Source organism: Xiphophorus hellerii, chromosome 12 (assembly GCF_003331165.1).
Source record: "Xiphophorus hellerii strain 12219 chromosome 12, Xiphophorus_hellerii-4.1, whole genome shotgun sequence".
Classification (NCBI taxonomy): Eukaryota; Metazoa; Chordata; class Actinopteri; order Cyprinodontiformes; family Poeciliidae; genus Xiphophorus; species Xiphophorus hellerii.
The window spans coordinates 1,081,991-1,100,057 of NC_045683.1; the positions used below are offsets into that span (position 1 = coordinate 1,081,991).

Sequence of the window (18,067 nt, forward strand, 5' to 3'; positions counted from 1 at the left end):
CTCCGGTTGTTTTTTTAACAGTTTGAAAGAACCGAGCAGCGTTAGCTCCAGCTAGCTAGCCATTCTGCGTAAGTAAGCAGCTGAAAATAAAACAACAGACTCACCGGAGAAATCTCAGAACAGAATGTACATCATCCAGTTCACAATAAACAGATTTCTTTCATATCACAGCAGAACTGATGCGGAGTAACTTCTCTACTTCTGCTGAAATGTGATTAGTCAGCCATTTCTTCTTCACTCTTCTTCTCGTACCCAGACAGGAGAAATGTGGGTCTAGTGCCCTCTACAGGACGTTCTAAGAACTAACAAAAATACATTAAACATACAGACAGATCAGCATAGATTATGGCGGTTACACGAACAAGAAAAAATACTTTTAAGTTCTACCACCAAAAACAGAAACATGTTGTCATGATTGGGTTTTTTCCGTGTTGATTTGCATTTTCTGTGTTTATTTTTGGATTTCTGTGTCTTAAGTCTCTGTGTTGTCCTGTCTACCCCTTGATTGTTCCCAGGTGTGTCTGTTCCGTGATTACCCTTTGTGTATTTAATGCCACCCGTGTCACTGTGTCTTTGTCGGGTCCTTGTCGTACCAGTGTGTCGATTCTGTCTATGCCAGAGAACTTTTGCTGTTGCTCGCCTGTGCTGCCTGGATATTTACCAGTTGCTACCAGTATCAGAACTTGTGCCGTTGCTCATCTGTGCTGTTGGGACTATTTGTCTCATCATCATTAAAATCATCATCCTTTCACTCCTACCCGGGTTCTCAGCATCATCCTCTCCACCACCGCAATTCATGACACGTGGAGTTTGATTTGGTCAGACAAGATTAAGATTGATAACACAATAAAGGATACATGTACAGAAACCACCTCATTGCAACTGTAAAAAATAAGCGAAGGATCAGTGATACCACAGACTTTAATCTCTTCTTAAGGAACCAGGTTGGAAACATCTGCATCTGGGACCTCAACACGTTCACCTCCACATCAGTGGCTCTAGTCCTTTTACAGACTGATGGAGTTTAGTTTTGATGAGTTTAACCAGTCTGGAGTTCAGTAATCAGAATCAGAGGATGACACAGGTCTGTTGGTAATTGTTTTTCAGATCTTCTATTTCTTTGTCATGTTTTCTCTTTAAGTCTTCTATTTCTGCTTTCAGATGTTTTTCTTTGTGTTGAGACAGATTCTCTAGCAGGTTGTATTCTGTACTGTGACTATTCATTGCCTCTTTCATTTGTGTTAAATGTTTCTGTTTCAGTTCCAGTAATTCCTCCATGTGTTTTTCCACCAGAGCTGTAAAATCCTGGGTGTATTTCTGCCTGAACTCATTGAATTCTTCAGCCTTTTTTCTGGCTTCTTCTTCATATTTAGTTTTTATGGCTTCCAGTTTTTTCTCATAACTTTCCTCTAATTCTTTTCTCTCTTTCTCTTCTCGTTCCTTTCTGATGCGATCTTCTTCTTTATTTTTTATCCGATCCTTTTCTCTTTCAAGCTCATATTCCTCTTGAAGTTTTCTGAGTTTTTCTTGCTCCTGCCGACGTCTCTCTTCATTTTCTTGATGTCGTTTTTCCCACCATTCATTTCTTTCCTTCTCCCAGTTTTCCCGCTCCTTTCGTATTGCTTCTTTGCTCTCCTTCAGCTCTTGATCAGTACTTTCCTTTTTCTCTTCTTCTGATTTTATTTTCTTCTCAAGATCTGCAAGTTTTTCTTCCCACTCCTTTTGTTTATGTTCCTCTTGCCTCTTTCTGATGTTGTCTTCTTCTTCTCTGATTTCTTGTTCTTTCTTTCTCTGTTCTCGCTCCTTATTTATATTTTCCACCATATCTTTAAGCTGTTTTTCTCTCAGTTTTCTCTCCGTTTCCATTTCTGCTCTTTGCTCTTGCATCTTTTTTTCCATTGCTTGTATTTTTTCCTTATGTTTCTGTTCCAGCTCTTTTTTCTTTTTCTGCAGCTCTTCTTCCTTCTGTTTCAGGATTTTCTCCACCTCCATTTTTATTGCTGACTCAGCTTCCTGGAACATGTCGTTGGTGTAACATCCTCCACCGTTTTCACTGACCACTGAGTCAATCTTCCTCAGCAGCTCTCTAACCTGGGAGCGATCCTGTGGGGCATTATTGTTAAATATGTGGCATCTTCCCCTGCAGTCCCGGATCAGTTTTTTGACAAAGTCATCACAGTCGTTTTCAATGTAACTCTCAAAACTTTGCTCCTTTAAATCATCTTTTCTGGTGAACGTAATGATGATGAAATTTTGTGAATTCCTGCCAAAGTATTTCTTGATCAGATCCACAGTTTCTTTTTCCTCGATAGTAAACCGTCCGATCTGCAGGACCAGCAGGATCACATGGGGTCCAGGAGCCAACATGTTGATGCAGTTCACCAGTTCCTGTCCCACTAAGCTGTTGGACAGAGTCGTATCAAACAAACCAGGCGTGTCGACAACAACAACAGGCCGACCATCAACTTCTCCTTTTGCTTTCGCACAAAACTTGGTGACCGACTTTCCGCTGGCTTTAGATGTAAAATGTTTTTCACCCAAAATGGTGTTTCCAGTTGCACTCTTTCCACTGCCAGTTTTCCCGATTAACACCATCCTGATGCATTCCTTACTCAACTCTCTAGGATCGTTTCCCATTTCATTCTTCTTCTTGATCTTCTGCAGTTCAGCTTTAAGCTCAACATTAAACTTTTCCTGTACTACAACCCTTTCCATCAGAGCTCTGGTGAACATATCCTGTGTAAAGCTCTGATGTTCTACCATCTCCATCAGTTCTTTGATCTGCCGTCTGTCTCTGATGTTCAGAACAAAATATCGGCCTTGACATCTCTTAATGAGATCCTGGATGTTCTTGTTCTCCTTTACGAACTTATCAACAGCTGGATGTTTAGGATCCAACTCTGTAGTGAAGAGGATGATGGTGAAGTCGTTGACTCTAGAGCTGAATGTGTCCTGGATGGTGTGTAACTCTCCCTTGTCTTCATCAGTGAGGGGACCCACAGGTAGGACCAGGATGAAGGCGTGGACACCCTCAGGATCACAGAGGGAGACACACCTGAAGGATTCCTCCATCACTTCCTGCTCAGCTTTTCCATACAGCGCAGGCAGCTCCACCAGAGAAACCCCACGTCCAAACACCTCTCCCTGCTTTCTAACACACTCTGAAGGAAGATCCTTGTGACCTAGAATGACCTTGGCTGCTGCCGTCTTCAGTGGTTCACTTGGACCAAACAGAACCAGGTTTAAAGGAGGCAGAATCTGCTCTCCTCTAGATTTGGGTTTAACTGCAACAAAACAGACAAAAAGTATTACAAACCAATATAATCATTCATAGAAACAGGAAGTTTGATGTGACAGTTTTCTGTTCTGACCTTTAAATAAATTTATCTGAACTTTTTCAGATTAAAAACAAAAGAAGTTTAGCCTGGAGAATCTCAGATAAAAACGTTTTCAATTGATAATTTCACTGATTTTTAATGTCATGTTTCTGGTTTTAATCTGCCTTAGAGGCAGATTAGTGCCAACTCTTTGTACAACTGATTTTTTAAAGTGTAGGACAGAAAATGAACCAGACATTTCTTCATCTTCAATAGCAAATACACATTTTTTAAAATTTAAATTTCTGGAATCAAATCATTTACAGTGGATTCTGGGAAAATATCAATTCTTGTCCAGATGTGAGAAATGTATTTTAATGTCTCTAAAACAATGAACGTAGAGCTATATAATCAGACTGAATCCTGTTCTTACCAGCAGCAAGTCTGGATGCTGGTCGTTTCTGAGTCTGATGGTCTGACGGTAAAGTCATTGCTGTTTCTTGAAACTTTTTATATCTCACATGATTTTCATTATTTTCTCTTGCAATTTGACCAAAGCAAATCAGCAGCTGCTCACGTTCAGTTTCCTCCATCTTTAAATTTCTGTATCTACATTTTCTGATCAGATCATTAATTAGATCTTCCCTTATAGGATGTTGCCAAAGGAAGCGGGCCATCAGTCCGGGCTTCAGGATCAGAACCAATGAATGATCAAATGATCGATCACTGAAGTCTTGAAGGATTCTGCAGATCTTATCTTTCTCTCCTCTAGTGAAACTTTCAGGATGAAGAACCAACAGGAAGACATGAGGTCCAGGATCAGAGACTTCAGCACATTTTCTAATGAACTCTGTCAGTTTTTCTGCTGTGGAGAACGAAACATCTGGACTGTTGATCACTGATATTTGTTTCTCTTCCAGTTCAGCAGAAATCTTCTTAAAGGTGTTTGATGATCTGGTGAATCCATTACATCCCAGTATGAAGTTCCCCACTGAACTCCTCTGAGACCAGTTTCCTCCCAGTAGAACCACTCTGAGCTCAGACACTGGAAATAAAATAAAAACTATTAGAAACAGTTAAACACATTCAGATCACAGAGAAAGAAAACTTTACATTAATTGATCCAGTAATATTTTATGATCTTCTCATGATCCACACAGTTTATAGAAATTTAAACTTCAGGCTTTTAGAGAAACAGCCTGAACTTAACCAGTAAGAGTTCTGTTCAGTTTCTCAAAGTGAACTGAGATCAACTGCCTGCTAATATGAAGATTTCAGGGAAAGGAGGTTCAGACAAGGCAGGGAAACTGTCGTGAAAACTGGCATAGGGTTGTGAGATTTTTTCAGGTACACGCAGAAAACAGAGCACAAAGGCCTGGGGGAAATAAGTAATCTATGAGTTGATTTAAGTATAATTATAAATGAATATATATGTGCACATCTAAACAATGAATGATTTTCTGACATATATTCTTGCATTTTAATCTGTAAGGCTGATAAAAACATGATGATTATGGTTGATAATTATGTATGAGATTTACAGCCATGATTGATAAGTAATAATGGATTATAGGGATGTGTTGATTTAAATGTGTTGACTCGAAGTTATGATGAATGTAAAGAATAAGATGAAATGTAATGATTTAAACAGATGGAATTAAAGTGATGGGTGAGGCCCTATTCTCAGGCTGTGTCGTAATGGGCGAGCTGAACAGATGGCCTAGACTCAAGGGACTTGCAAGGAAGTACAAACAGATGGCCCTGCAGAAAAGGGGAAGTTCACATGAGGTTAGCGCTGTGAGTCATGCAAAGGCTGATGGTTGGGAAAGGTTGAGACTTTCCAGCGACTCATCGAACATGCGAGAAGTCACGTACGCCATCTCCCCCCCCATACACAACCATGGGCTGAGATAGTATAAAAGACGGTAGAAAGAGGAAGAGAGCACTCTTAGTCCGCGGCACCGGAGACGAATCAACAAGAGGACGTAGAGGAAACATCAGCAGAGGACCGCACCCAGGAGCTACGGGGAAGTTGAGACTTCGCGCCGCCAAGAAGGGACAAGATCCATCAGCCCCCAGCCCTGGCTCCTGATTCTACCGCCGACTCTGCCTCAACCCAACGATCTCAAACCAACTGCAACAGACTTGGAGAAAAGACAAAGATCCCTGGAGGGATGAAGAATTGGATGTTCGAAGGACAAGGACCAATTCTGCATTGCTTCTATTCTAAAGAGGATTTTTCCACACAAAGACAAAGATTCTGAACCAAGGAATTAAAGACTTCTGTTGCCGAGATCAACTGCCATCTGGGTATGAGTCGAACTGCTCCCCAAAAGCCTCTCTCAGTTTACTAGTGACACAGGTCAGGGAAGGAAGTTAGGATAATATGTTTGGGTTATGTTGATTTTATTATTTTGAATTAGTATTGTAATCTTTAATAATTAATCTGTATGTCACTTACCCCTGCTAAAGCTTGCTTAATAAATATATCTTTATAAAATTTTATAGAGGTTGGTGGACATTGAAATTAATTGAGTCATTGATTATCTTAGTTTCTCCAATTAAAGTAAAATCAGTGTACATGATTCCAGAAATGTGGTGGCTTCGGACTTTCCTTTAGTGAGAGTAAAAATAACGACCCTGGGACTTGAATCTAAGTCACTAAATCTAATCTAGCCGCTTCCAAGTGCAGGTTATTTAAGAGAGAGGGCTACCGTTAACAGAAGTGGTTATTGGGACTACGCAGCTGTGAGGGCTACTCAGTTGACTGTTCCTTAACTGTAGAGGGTCGTAACTTGTGGATCGAAGGTAGTTAGAGCTAGACGAGCCTCTCTCGCCACCAGTTTAGAATGATTATCTCTCATAGACCTCCTGTAGGGTAAGACCCAGGTCTTAGAGATATTCCGGACCTGTTAGACAGAGAACTGGTCAGTAGTCAGCTCAGAGGAGTTGTGAGGAGTGGGCGGGGCTGACTATTGCTAGAGTAACGAACAAAACGAAAGCAGGAATATTTACACTAGTGTACAAATATCTGCCCCCTTTAACATTTATCAGGTTTTTTGCTTTTTGTTGCAATTAAATGTTTCAAAACATGAAAACAAAAAAGATAGTAAATAGAAAGAAGGATTGAAATGATGGTTGAATCCAAATTATAATGTTTAAAATGATGAATGTTTGTTTCATCAGAAAAGAAACATTACTGGATCTTCTCAATAAATAGTCTGAGTTCATTTTTTGTGGTATTTCAGGATTTTAAGATGAATCATGTTGATCTTTATTTCTCATCAGAGTAAATCAGTTAAACTCACTGGAAGGAGGAATAAATTGCAGGCTTTTGCTTCGTTTCACAGGCTGCAGATCTGAAAAGACAAAAAGACTTTTTATCAAAACTGAGTGAATAAAAATACAACAAAATAAAAACAGTTCAAACATCTAAAGTTCTCCAGAGAAACCAAACAAGAACTAAACTCATGATCTGAAACAGAACCGGTTTTAATAACTGATACAAACCAAACCAGGAGAGAAAAAACTAAAACCAGGAAACATTGAGACATTCTGCTGCTTTCAACTTTCTGTCTGAGTCTCAGACAAGTTAATATAACATTACATTGTAAAACAAACACAAACTGAGAATTAAGTTAATATAAATAACTGTGAAGATAGGCATCATCTTGTTCTTTCGTAAAAATAATGTTACAGAGAAATAAAAGAAAACTGAACTCATAGAAAACTGGAGAAAAAAGTATTTTATGTCTTAATTACATAAACATAATATTTACCTGTAGCCACAGTCTTTGATTCAAACTTCTTCAGTTTATTCTGTAGCTGCAGTTTTTCCTCCATTTGGCCCCATAATAATGTTTTAGTTGTATAAGATGAATCTTTCTCTCTGTCAGAAACATTTTTCTGCAGCGTCTCCATCAGTTCTTTGATCTGCCGTCTGTCTCTGATGTTCAGAACAAAATATCTTCCTCCACAGATCTGGAGGAGATCCTGGATGTTCTTGTTCTCCTTTACAAACTTATCAACAGCTGGATGTTTAGGATTCAACTCTGTAGTGAAGAGGATGATGGTGAAGTCGTTGACTCTAGAGCTGAATGTGTCCTGGATGGTGTGTAACTCTCCCTTGTCTTCATCAGTGAGGGGACCCACAGGTAGGACCAGGATGAAGGCGTGGACACCCTCAGGATCACAGAGGGAGACACACCTGAAGGATTCCTCCATCACTTCCTGCTCAGCTTTTCCATACAGCGCAGGCAGCTCCACCAGAGAAACCCCACGTCCAAACACCTCTCCCTGCTTTCTAACACACTCTGAAGGAAGATCCTTGTGACCTAGAATGACCTTGGCTGCTGCCGTCTTCAGTGGTTCACTTGGACCAAACAGAACCAGGTTCAGATGAGTTTTCATCTCTTTAGGTTGGGATTTGCTGGAGTCTTCTGAGAATGTGAGGAATGTTTCTCTATTTCTATCCACAATGTTTTGGATTTTCTGCATTAATACTTTATGATCTTCTTTAAACATATTGTAGTGTCTTCCACCACATTCTTCCAGAAGGTTTTTAACAGCAGGCTTCATTTCTTCGAAATGTGTTAAGACAACTATGGTGTGTTTGAAAGGATCTTGATGAAACCAGTTCAAGACAAGCTGAAGTGTTTTTCGATTCTTCTCAGTGAAATCTGAAGGTTTCACTAACAGCAGCAGAACATTTGGTCCAGGAAGGCAAAGTGTCACACAACTCTGCATTTCTTCTTTTAAAGCCTCCACTGAGAGACTGAAGATGTCAGGAACTTTTATAATCTTCACTGGTTTTTCTCTCCATTCTCCACAAGCCACCTCACTGTGCTTGGAAGGGTTAAGTTTGGAAAATCTGTTTTTTTTATTCAAGATGGTGTTGCAGAGGGATTTCTTCCTGTCCTCATTTTTTCCAAACATCACAATCCTGAATCCATCTGAAAAAAATAGATATAAGTATATTTAACTCATGCAAACTCAATAAAAACTTTACAACATTGAACTTTGTGCCATGCTTTGTTTTTTACTCTGCAAACATCTGTGAGGGGAAAATGTATGCATACCAAAAAACAAACCACTTGTTTTTTATGAAGTTTTTTTTAAATTAGTTTGACTTGATCAAAATGTTAGTATGTTTTGTCTGCACTCGATTAACTGGAATGCAAAGAGAACATCTTCTGATCTGAATTACTAACCAGAACATGTCACCACAAAAAGGAAACAAGCTAGCACTAACAAAGGCCGTCCTAGCCTATTTGGTGCCCTGTTCAAACCACCTATGAGAGGGGCCAAAGGGGTCGGGTGCAATATGAGATGGGAAGCAGCCGAGGGAGGGGGCCCTGGCGGTCCGATCCTCGGTTGAAGCTGGCTCTAGGGATGTGGAATGTCACCTCTCTGGTGGGGAAGGAGCCGGAGCTAGTGTGTGAGGTTGAGAGGTTCCGGTTAGAAATAGTCAGTCTTACCTCGACGCATGGCTTTGGTTCTGGAACCAGCCTCCTTGAGAGGGGCTGGACATACTTCCACTCTGGAGTGGAGAGTGGAAGTCGAGTGAGAAGCGGTGAGAGGCATCGGGCAGGAGTGGGCATACTTTTTGCTCCCCATCTCGGCGCCTGGGTTTACCACGTTGGGGTTTACCCCGGTGAATGAGAGGGTAGCCTCCCTCCGCCTACAGGTGGGGGGACGGGTCCTGACTGTTGTTTGTGCTTACGGGCCAAGCGACAGTTCAGATTACCCACCCTTTTTGGAGTCCTTAGAGGGAGTACTGGAGAGCCCCCCTCCTGGGGGCTCCCTTGATCTGCTGTGAGACTTCAACGCTCACGTGGGCAATGACAGTGACACCTAGAGGGGCGTGGTTGGGAGGAACGGCCCCCCCGATCTGAACTCGAATGGTGTTCTGTTGTCGGACTTCTGTGCTCGTCATGGATTGTCCATAACGAACACCATGTTCAGGCATAAGGGTGTCCATATGTGCACTTGGCACCAGGACACCCTAGGCCGCAGTTCGATGATCGACTTTGTCATCGTTTCATCGGATCTGCGGCCGTATGTCTTGGACACTCGGGTGAAGAAATGTGGAGCTGTCCACTGACCACTACCTGGTGGTGAGTTGGCTCCGGTGGTGGGGGAGGAAGCCGGTTAGATCTGGCGGCCCAAACGTGTTGTGAGGGTCTGCTGGGAAGGTCTGGCGGAATCCCCTGTGAGACGGAGCTTTAACTCCCATTTCCAGCAAAACTTTGAACACGTCCCGGGGGAGGTGGGGGACATGGAGTCTGAGTGGACCATGTTCCGTGCCTCCATTGTCGAGGTGGCTTATCGGAGCTGTGGCCGCAAGGTTGTCAGTGCCTGTCGCGGTGGCAACCCTCAAACCCATTGGTGGACACCTTCGGTGAGGGATGCTGTCAGGATGAAGAAGGAGTCCTATCGGGCCATTTTGGCCTGTGGGACTCCGGAAGCAGCTGATGGGTACCGGCGGGCAAAGCGACATGCGGCTCGGGTGGTTGCTGAGGCAAAAACTCGGGCATGGGAGGAGTTTGGAGAGGCCATGGAGAAAGACTTCCGTACAGTTTCGAGGCAATTCTGGTCCACCATCCGGCGTCTCTGGAGGGGGAAGCAGTACAGCACCAACACTGTTTATAGTGGGGATGGTGTGCTGCTGACCTCAACGTGGGACGTTGTGAGCCGGCGGGCAGAATACTTTGAAGACCTCCTCAATCCCACCGACATGCCTTCCATCGAGGAAGCTGAGCCTGGGGACTCTGGGTTGGGCTCTCCAATCTCTGGGGACGAGGTCGTCGAGGTAGTTATAAAGCTCCTCGGTGGCAAGGCCCCGGGGGTGGATGAGATCCGCCCGGAGTTCCTTAAGGCTCTGGATGTTGTAGGGTTGTGTTGGCTGATGAGACTCTGCAATATCGCATGGACATCGGGGGCAGTTCCCCTGGATTGGCAGACTGGGGTGGTGGTCCCCCTGTTCAAAAAAGGGGGACCGGAGGGTGTGCTTCATTTACAGGGGTGGCCTTAGGATCGCATCTCTGCTTTTTGCGGATGATGTGGTCCTTCTGGCTTCATCAGGTCGTGATCTGCAGCTCTTGCTGGAGCAGTTTTCAGCCGAGTTTGAAGCGGCCAGGATGAGGATCAGTGCCTCCAAATCCAAGGACATGGTCTTAAACCGGAAAAGGGTAGAGTGCCATCTCCAGGTCAGGGGGTTGTCCTGCCCCAAGAGGAGGAGTTCACGTATCTCGGGATCTTGTTCACAAATGGGCGAAGAAGGGAGTTGGAGATCGACAGGCGGATTGGCGCAGCGTCTGCCGTCAAGCGGGCGCTGTACCGGTCCGTTGTGGTGAAGAGAGAGCTGAGCCAAAAAGCGAAGCTCTCGATTTACCGGTCGATCTACGTTTCCATCCTCAGCTATGTCATGAGCTTTGGGTCATGACCGAAAGAACGAGATCGCAGATACAAGCGGTCGAAATGGGTTTTTTCCGTAGGGTGTCTGAGCTCTCCCTTAGAGATAGGGTGAGAAGCTCAGTCATCCGGGAGGGACTCAGAGTAGAGCCGGTGCTCCTTCACATCGAGAGGAGCCAGTTGAGGGGCATCTGGTCAGGATGCCTCCTGGACGCCTCCCTGGTGAGGTGTTCTGGACATGTCCCACCGGGAGGAGGCCCCGGGGAAGACCCAGGACACGCTGGAGGGACTATGTCTCTCGGCTGGCCTGGGAACTCCTCGGGATTCCCCCAGAGGAGCTGGAAGAAGTGGCCGGGGAGGGAAGTCTGGGCTTCCCTTCTGAAGCTGCTACCTCTGCGACCCGACCCCGGATGATGGATGGACGGATGTTAGGAAACATCCTCAAAGCTAAGATTACAGGATATAAGGGAACGCCCTCTTTGGGGCGTAGCTTAGAAAGAGGCTAACAAAGGAAGCTACCAACTGTTACTTGTTGCCATTTTTATTGTTATCTCTTAAAGGTAGCATGTCATAATTGACCAGCTGTATTTTGGTATTAATAAATGGAATTCATGAATTCAACTCACTGACTCTTTTGTAACCTCAAACATCAAGAACTCAGCATGGAGAACAGATGATTCTCTACAGCAGTGATCTACCTTATTAATCTAAAAGTTGCCTGTGACGATGTGACATTTAGACTGTAGCTCCAATCTACAGTAAATGTGGGAGATTCTTGCAAATTCAGCTATTTGTCTGCAGATCACTGCACTGCATGTAGACCTCATTCTGTCAAACTCATTCGTTTTTGGTCCTTAACGTATTTTACAGTTTTTGTCAGTAAGCAGCACCTAAATGCTTGCTACTGCAGTCCATGCCAACAGGAAAACACACTTTTTACTTTTTGGTTTTTGGCCTAGCATTTTTGTCCAACTCATAACAAAGCCCCATCACAATTTCACATAAAATTACAATAAAATACATTCATGTTTGTGGTTGTAATGTGACAAAATATGGAAAAGCTGAAGGTGTTAGAATACTTTTGTAAGCCACTTTAATGTAGCTCCTTTGTACAACAAAATACAACGGTCCTAATAACAGTTGGAAACAGCATCAACAGGCAGCATGGACAAGCAGCATTGTGATGACATGTCAGAGAGTTTAGGGTCAGAAAAGGTTGGAGTCTCTTAAATAGGCAAAAAGTCCATTTCATTTCAGATACAGATGTGATTTAAAGTCAAATTTCTGTACACCAACATTAAATCTAATGCCAATGATATGCTTTGGTAATAGCACAGCACCAAGGCTATGAGAAAATGACACAATTTCACCGTCTCAAGTATATAAACCAGAAATTATAAATCAATTGATCTCCTTCTGCTCTCTTGATATCATTCCCACAACTTTCTTTAAGAAAGTCCTGCCTGTCGTTGCTAATAATCTGATCCAAATAAACTCGTCTCTCTCATCAGCTGTTTCCCCCGGGCTTTAAAAACAGCAGCTATCAAACCACTGATAAAAAAGAACAACCTGGACAAATCACTGCTGCAGAATTACAGGCTGACCTCTGACCTCCACCAGCAGGTAAGGTGGGTGAAGCGTTTTGCCCAAAAATACAATGATGGAGAAGGAAGGAGCAGGATTCGAACTAGCAACCCACTGATCACACGACGAACTCCTAGCATTGTCACCCACATTAAGAGTTGCCTTGGATAAATTAAAACTGGAACACTGACTAATTCCAGACTTTACTCAACATTTGATAAGAGTTCTTAAATTTTATAGTGATGCTTTACAAAATCTAATGTTTGCTTTTCTGAAACAATTTAAATGTTTAATGATTGCTGTTCCCAATGGTTACTGTGTTGTGTTCTTACCATGAAAGGTGTTTTGAACTGTGGTATGGCTGAAAAATGCTATATATACTGTATATATATACTGTAATATGGCACTATGTGCCTGGAAAATGCACAAGCAGGGGGCTTTAAAGGACTTTGCAAAATTATTTTCTCAGTAACTTCTGAATAAATTACTGAGTCTCCATAACTTACCTTTATCTGTTGTGGGTGTGAAAATTGTACTGACTTCCTCCTTTCTGACATCTACTTCAGTTATGTTTTGTGCACAGCTCAGGTATCCGTTGTTTTCTTTCACAATTTGACCTAAACGTGTTAACAGCTCAGGATGTTTCAGGTTCTTCAGCTGCAAGTGTCTGTACTGACATTTAACAACCATCTCCTTTAAGAGTAGATCAGGTGAATCATCATCTCTCTCCTCTCTGGGTGTGGAAATCAGAAGCATTGAATGATCAAATGATCGATCACTAAGTCTTGTCAGGAACCTGCAGAGTTTCCATTTCTGTTCTTCAGTGAAGCTTTCAGGCTGCAGAACCAGCAGGAACACATGAGGTCCAGGATCAGAGAGGCTCACACAGATTTCCACCTGATCACTGAGGTCGTCTTCAGACAGGTCGGTACGCAGGAGGTCTGGGGTGTTGATGATGGTTACTGATTTGTCCTGAAACTCGCTACTGAATTTCTCACACTGGTCCGGTTCTTTCTCAGTGATTAACTGGTTGTCTGCCAGTATCAAGTTCCCCACTGCTCTCCTCTCTGTCCAGCTGTTCCCCAGCAGAACAACCCGAAGCTCTGAAACTGACAAAAACAGAAAGAATAGGTGATGGATGAATAATACTTAAATCATCTGTAAGAGTTTTCATGACTGCAGTGTTAGTAGCTGATCATTTGTGGACCACAGATGAACAAAACCAAACAAGCATCAACATTATGACACTTTTCAACATTTCATGTGTTTTTCTTCCACTATAACCTGCAGAGGGAAGGAGCCAAAGGCTCAGATACCGAGTCCTGATCCCGTTAAACCCGAGTCCTGATCCCGTTAAACCCGAGTCCTGATCCCGTTAAACCCGAGTCCTGATCCCGTTAAAGCCCAGAGCTCAGAGGAGGCTCACTTACTGTCACTCACACATAAATACATGAGAGAAACAAATCTCATCAGTTTTAATTTTTTATATTTAGTTATAACTTTTTACATTATGGTGGTGCCTCCAACAAACAGGAAAAATAAGAGCTACTGTATTTTAAACCTCATGTTTACCCATAGCAATAAAATTAGGACAACTCAGAAAAAGTTTAACATCAAAAGTAGAATTTAGTAGATAAAATATATTATGACATACCATAATAATTAAATAAGATGTTAGATTTGTTCCAGCACAGGTGGACTATTAAGGAGTATTAATCCAGATTAAAAACAAAAATACAGAATATCACAGTCTGAAAAAATGGTTTAAATTCAGTTCTGAACTTGAGCATTTAAATAATAAATGAATAATTAATAATTAATGATAATTAATGAAATAAGAAAACTCATTTCAGGCCTGATATACTGTATGTCTTGTGCATGGGGGAATCCCTGAGCAAACATTTTCAGTCTGAAAGCAGGATTTTATGTCTTTTGCTCTCAAAACGTTTAACACTTTTGCTTACATGATCATTTTGAAAGCAGAACTTTATGTATTTCTTCTCAAAGCCTGTAATTATTGACTCAGAACTTCTCCTCATGCTCAGACTTAGTCTCTGCTCTGATTCTGCTGAAGTTTTCAGTGTTAGAGAGGAAATGCATTACAGACCAGAGGATTTTAGAGGACAGGTCAGTCAGGATCAGAGCTGGAGCTGCTGTTCTTCAGTCTCTGTTTCACAGCTCAGCTTCACAACGTCGGTGTTTGACTATGCTGTAAAGATGCTACAAGTCAATGACATACTGAAAATATGCTTTTTTCTGAATGTGAAGGAATCAGGGATGATCAGTTTGCTTCAACAACGACTACATAGAGAAAAACTGACAAAACACGACCATGCATCCTTTTGGTCCACTGTGTGATAAAAGTCATTTCTCAATATGCGTTCTTGTCTGTACTTGTGTTCTCGCGTACTTGTGAAACGTCATCGACAGCAGTGCAAGTACTGTCAAGTACACCTTGCTGCAGCAAACAGAGAGGGCCCACAATGCAATGCGCCACCAGCAGCGGTAAATAGAAGGCGTCTACAGAAAGACATTGCTCTTTTATCACTATTATTTTGTCACAAAAAGTAGTTTTAATATGTTTTTAGGTGAGAAAGTAGACCTCATAGCTCCATCTGTCCACTCAGTTCATTCATAATATTCATATCGTTTAAACCCAGCAAGCTACAAAAAAGGAAAACATAAGTAAGTCACCTGTGAGTAACAAATTTTAAAGTAGGCTCCTAAAATCAGTTCTATGAGATTAATATTTGAACTCACAGGCTGGTGGTAGGAATTCAAAGCTGCCGCTGCGATGCAGAGGTCTGACATCAGCACCTACAATAAGAATACAACAAAGTTTAGGAAGCAAAAAACATTTAAAAACATCACAAAATCCTAGTGAAAATATATACTGTAGTATATTTCAAATATACTTACAGTTGTGTAAATATATTTGAAATATACTAAGTATTAAATGTACTACTTATAAATATATACAAAGTATACTAATAGCATGTTTGTACCAATTTTGACATAATAACTTTAAACATACTTAAATATAATTTTACCAAAATACACATAAAAAAATATATTAAATAAAATTATACTTTAAGTGAACAAAATATGTATTTGCCCAAGTGTAAATATACACTTGCTCAAGTCTACATTTAAAATATATTTTAAATATCTTTAAGATATTTTGTGCATATTTTAAAATATATGCTCAAAATAGAATTTTTTGCAATTCACTTAGCGCTTACTTTAAATTATTAATTTCAGTATGTTTTAAAATACACCTCAGTATATACTTTAGGCTAATAAAATATGCCTTTTTAGGTGCCTTCAGAATATTTTACTATTTTTGTTAAAATGTCAAAGAACAGAAAATAACAGTCCTTATAGTGGAACCTGATGTAATGTTGTTAAATGAAGTAACTAATGTGTTCATGCCAAAATATCAGACATTGACACTGTAGTGACAGAGGTGCTACAACTAGAACAATACTTGTTCTTAACACTAAATGTAGCAGGTATCTTCAGTTTTACATCTCTCTGAATATAATCTTTGTTTTCAGTTTTTTAACTGAAACACGGAAGCTGTCTTTACCCAATCCATTTTCAGAGGTATGATGGAAGATCTGTTAGTGAACGGCATCAGCTCCAGTTCACACTCCAGACCAGATGGTGGCAGTATTGCACACTTTCAGTTTTTTTGAAAAGCGCCATAAAAAGAAGAAAAGCCAAGAAGCCAGAGAAGATACCAGATGACTGCTTTAGTGGAACATAAGGGCAGCAAGGTGTTGTGCGTTACCTGATTAGCCGCCTTGGAAGGCAGAACCGGCTCTCCAGAACAGGAAATGTTGATGTAAGTGAGAGCTTTGAATTGGAATAGTCCAATCCTTAACTGCACCAGCAGCGAGAGACTGAGAAGAAGGCTGCGCATTTGAAAGTGGCGGGCAGGAACTCTTCTTATATTTTGGTGATGGGAAATTATCTGTAAGGTCGATCACGGCTGGTGAGGAAAATGAAAAACAGATATATATTTATGGTTAAAAAGTTGAAATTAAGAACTGAAAGAGAGGAAGATGGAGATAAGAAATAAGAATATTTCGGACTCATGGAAGTCGGCGTCAAGGAAATGCTCAAGATGCTATCGGGAAAACCCGTGGATTGGTGAAAGAGCTTTGGACAAAGAGTACGACAGGTAGACACAGCTGTGCTGTGATTGGACCAGAGTGGGAAAATAGTACAGATAAGGAGATCGATGGAGCAGTGAATCATCCGGTAGTGAAAGGATGAGTCCAAAAAAAGGAAAGTCTTCAGCGAAGGCAGGTGTAGGAAAGAGGGGGAGAGTGGTGAACAACTGAGATGAGTCTGAAGAAGAAATGGAGGGAGAAATAAAGGAGTTCAAAGTAATTGTAGAGTTAATGAGGAGAAGGCATTGCAAACGACAAGTCCAGTTAAACTATCCACGATTCTGAAGAATCAAGTGGGGGACAAAAGTTCTAAGAGATGGAAACTTAATGATAAGTTGTAATACAGAAGAACAAAAAGACAGAACATGTAGGATGAAAGAAGTAGGAAAGTATAAAGTGACAAGCATCACAAGAAGGAAGTAAATGGAGGAAGGGAGTGATTCAGGGATCCTGACTGAGGTTTCAATTGAGGAAATCAAATCAAATCTCAGAGGAGGAAGAGTTAGAGATGTAAGAAGGTTTCAGACCTTTAAAAATGGAGAGAAAATGAAGAGTGAAAGTGTTTTGATAGAGTTTGATGAAGAAAGACTTCCAGAGAGTCTATTTAGGATATTTAACCTACAATGTAAGAGAGAATATATCCCACCACCGATTAGATGCTTTAAATGTCAAAGATTTGGCCAAACAGCACAGACATGGAAAGAGAAAATGTTCACGATGTGGAGAGGATCATGAATATGATCAGTGCAATAAGAGCAGGCAGCCAAAATGTTGTAGTTGTGGTGGCAGCCACAGTGTGGCATATGGGGCTGTGAAGTAATGAAGAGGGAGGTTCAGGTTCAACAAGTCAGAATACACAACAAGATATCCTATGCAGAGGCTGTTAAAGTGGAAAAGCAAAGAACCGATGCTGGGGTGGAAAACAGGACGAATACAGAGTTAAACCAAACAAAAGAAAATAAAGTGCATGTGGATTTAAAACAGCTAGTGATATTCATTGCAGTAATAAATGCAACAATGGAAATTAAATCAAAAACAGAAAGAATTCAAGTAATTGTGAAAGCAGCAGGAAATCATCTCAACATTAATGAATTAAAATGGGAGGAAGTGAGAGATGAGCTCAGCCAATCAGGAGGCAGCATGGAGAGGATAGTTACACTAAGTTTAATATCAAATGGACAGGAATTAAAGACTTTATTGATAAATTAGAAGAAGCTCCAGATGGTATTTGTATACAAGAAACTTGGTTAAAACCCCAATTAGAATTTAAAATCTTAATAGAATAGAATAGAATAGAAGTACTTTATTCATCCCAGCAGGAAAATTACTTCACAGTTACAGCATAGAGACAAGACACAATCAATCAATCAATCAATCAAATTTTATTTGTATAGCACATTTCAGCAGCAAGGCATTTCAAAGTGCTTTACATCATTACAAACACAGAATCACAATGCAATATAGAATCAATCATTAAGTCAAGTTCCATCAATAAATTTGTAATTGATTACATTTCAAATACAATTCTAAACAGGTGGGTTTTTAGTTGAGATTTAAAAGAAGTCAGTGTTTCAG

General features: G+C 41.1%; 1 protein-coding gene across 2 annotated transcripts in view; it reads right to left on the reverse strand.

The window, feature by feature from the left end:
• LOC116730194 (uncharacterized) overlaps positions 1-18,067 on the reverse strand; it is a 32,669-nt gene continuing 14,602 nt past the window's right edge. For both annotated transcript variants that reach the window (XM_032579219.1, XM_032579218.1), the window contains 6 exons: positions 15,075-15,131; positions 12,821-13,423; positions 7,097-8,269; positions 6,626-6,676; positions 3,751-4,362; positions 1-3,284 (listed from right to left, as the gene is read on the reverse strand). In XM_032579219.1, the coding sequence (XP_032435110.1) occupies positions 1,069-3,284; positions 3,751-4,362; positions 6,626-6,676; positions 7,097-8,269; positions 12,821-13,423; positions 15,075-15,131 (4,712 nt within the window). In that variant the 3' untranslated portion in view covers positions 1-1,068. The remainder of the gene's footprint in view (positions 3,285-3,750; positions 4,363-6,625; positions 6,677-7,096; positions 8,270-12,820; positions 13,424-15,074; positions 15,132-18,067) is intronic.